General features: G+C 65.0%; 1 protein-coding gene across 1 annotated transcript; it reads left to right on the top strand.

Annotated features, from left to right (window-relative positions):
- Nucleotides 1–35: 35 nt before the first annotated feature.
- On the top strand, nucleotides 36–1,726 carry CUNH19orf60 (chromosome unknown C19orf60 homolog). The gene is given in 3 exon segments (XM_008639951.2): nucleotides 36–638; nucleotides 723–811; nucleotides 1,194–1,726. Coding segments are annotated over 3 exon segments (504 nt in total). The 5' UTR covers nucleotides 36–296; the 3' UTR covers nucleotides 1,267–1,726.
- The last annotated feature ends 95 nt before the right edge of the window (nucleotides 1,727–1,821 follow it).

The following is a 1,821-nucleotide window of genomic DNA, read 5'->3' as shown; positions in this document are numbered from 1 at the left end:
CGGGGGGGCGGCACCCACCGGGGCGGGCAGGGGCACCCCCAGCAGGGAACCGGATCCCCCATCCCGATTATTTTGCATCCTGTTGGGCCGGGGCCGTGGGGGTGGCTGATGAGCTCCAGCTGGCAGCGGGACTCTGTGCTGGACACCTGAATCCTATTTTAGCATCCAGCCGATGAGGGACTTCCCGGGATGCAGGGTTGAGGGTGTAAAGGATGAAAAAACCCAAACCACCAACTTTCCTCCCCGAAAAAGCCGTTTCCAACCCTGTCCCGTGCGAGGTGTGAGGCTGCCAGGTCATGCTGCCAAATCCAGGCAGGAAAAGGCAGGAGAACCCTCCTGGTGCTGCCTGTGGCGGGTGGCAAAGGGGGCTCAGCTCCGCGACGGGCACCCCAGGTGAGGTGACAGTGGCTTCTCCCCCCTGATCTGTCCGCAGGGGCCACCGGGCGTACCTGAGCAATGCCCCCCACTATGATTTCCCACGGTACCGGCAGCTGGTGCACGAGGTCACCGTGGCCTTCAGTGGCATCTCCCGGGAGGTGCTGGACATCGCTGGGCGCCTGCGGGACGAGCTCGGCCGCCCCGACCTGGCTCAGCACCTGGCCCGGCTGCAGGAGCGGGAGCAGGAGAAGCTGCAGCTGGTGGGTGCTGGGCTGGGGGGGGGTCCCTAGGGCAGCGCTGGGGCTGGTTTGGGGGGTCTCAGCTCCCAAGGTGTCCCCCCACAGACGGCGCAGCTGCAGCTGGCCCAGCAGCAGGCACAGGACCAGCCCGAGGTGGACGCCCATCAGCAGGAGGTGCGGGAGCTCAAGCACAAGTAGGTGGTGGCCCCGCTGCTGTCCCCACTCATTTTGGGAAGGCAGCATCCCCCTAGCCCAGGACCCCCACTGCCATCCCCTTCTCCCCCTATTTTGGGATGGCACCCCTTCCTCAGCCCGTAGAATCCTGGAGTCTCCTGAGCTGGAAGGGACCCACAGGGATCATGGAGTCCAGGCCAGGAGCCCCTTCCCTGTGTTTCCCCTCCCTCCCTCCGGCCCAGGGGGGCCCAGATGGTGCCTTCGGGGTCTGGCGGTGCTGCGTGGCCGCGTCCCCTCGGCCTCCCCGGGCTGAGTGTTTCATAAACAGCGCGGGGAAGGCGAGGCGGCCCACATAATACGCTCCATATGGACTTTATTTATAGTTTCCATCCGCTCTCGTAGGCTAATTAAAACCATTGAGGCAATCAGCGAAATTCTCCAGGACCTTAAGTACGATTCGGAAGAAGTTGAGTGATGGGTGTCCCCGTGGGAACGGCTGGAGGGGCCGGGCTGGTGGAACGGGGGCCCCGCTCGCCCCCCACCCGCTCCCGGCGCACCTCGGCAAGGTGGGCATTGTCCTCTCGGCCCCTTCTCTGGAGCACAGGCTGGAACGGATGGAGAAGGCCCTCCTGGGACAAGTGGGGTCCCCCTAAATCCTGAGTATCCCTCAGCAGAGGGGTCCGGCGTGGGGCTGGTTACCCTGCCCGGCTGTGCCAGGGCTGTGCCGAACACAAACCACAATCTCCGGTGCCAAGGGGCTGCCATGCTTCGGCCTCCATCAAGGTGGGCACTGTCCTTGCTGCCAGCTGGAGTCCCACGGGCAGCAGCCCTCCCCCAAAACCACATCTTGGATACCGGCTGTGCCCCCAGCCCCACAGCTGGCGCTCCACAAGCGCTTTTGCTGTGGTCACCCCAAATAAACCTGTCCCTGTGGAGCTGGCCTGAGTGGTGTGATCTCAAGGGTTCGTGTGGCCCCCGCTGCCCCAGTGCCACCCCCTCCACCTTGGCTCGATCCCCCGGGAGCCCCGGG

Source organism: Corvus brachyrhynchos, unplaced genomic scaffold (genome assembly GCF_000691975.1).
Source record: "Corvus brachyrhynchos isolate BGI_N302 unplaced genomic scaffold, ASM69197v1 scaffold158, whole genome shotgun sequence".
Lineage (NCBI taxonomy): Eukaryota > Metazoa > Chordata > Aves > Passeriformes > Corvidae > Corvus > Corvus brachyrhynchos.
This window is presented reverse-complemented; position numbering and strand designations above follow the sequence as displayed.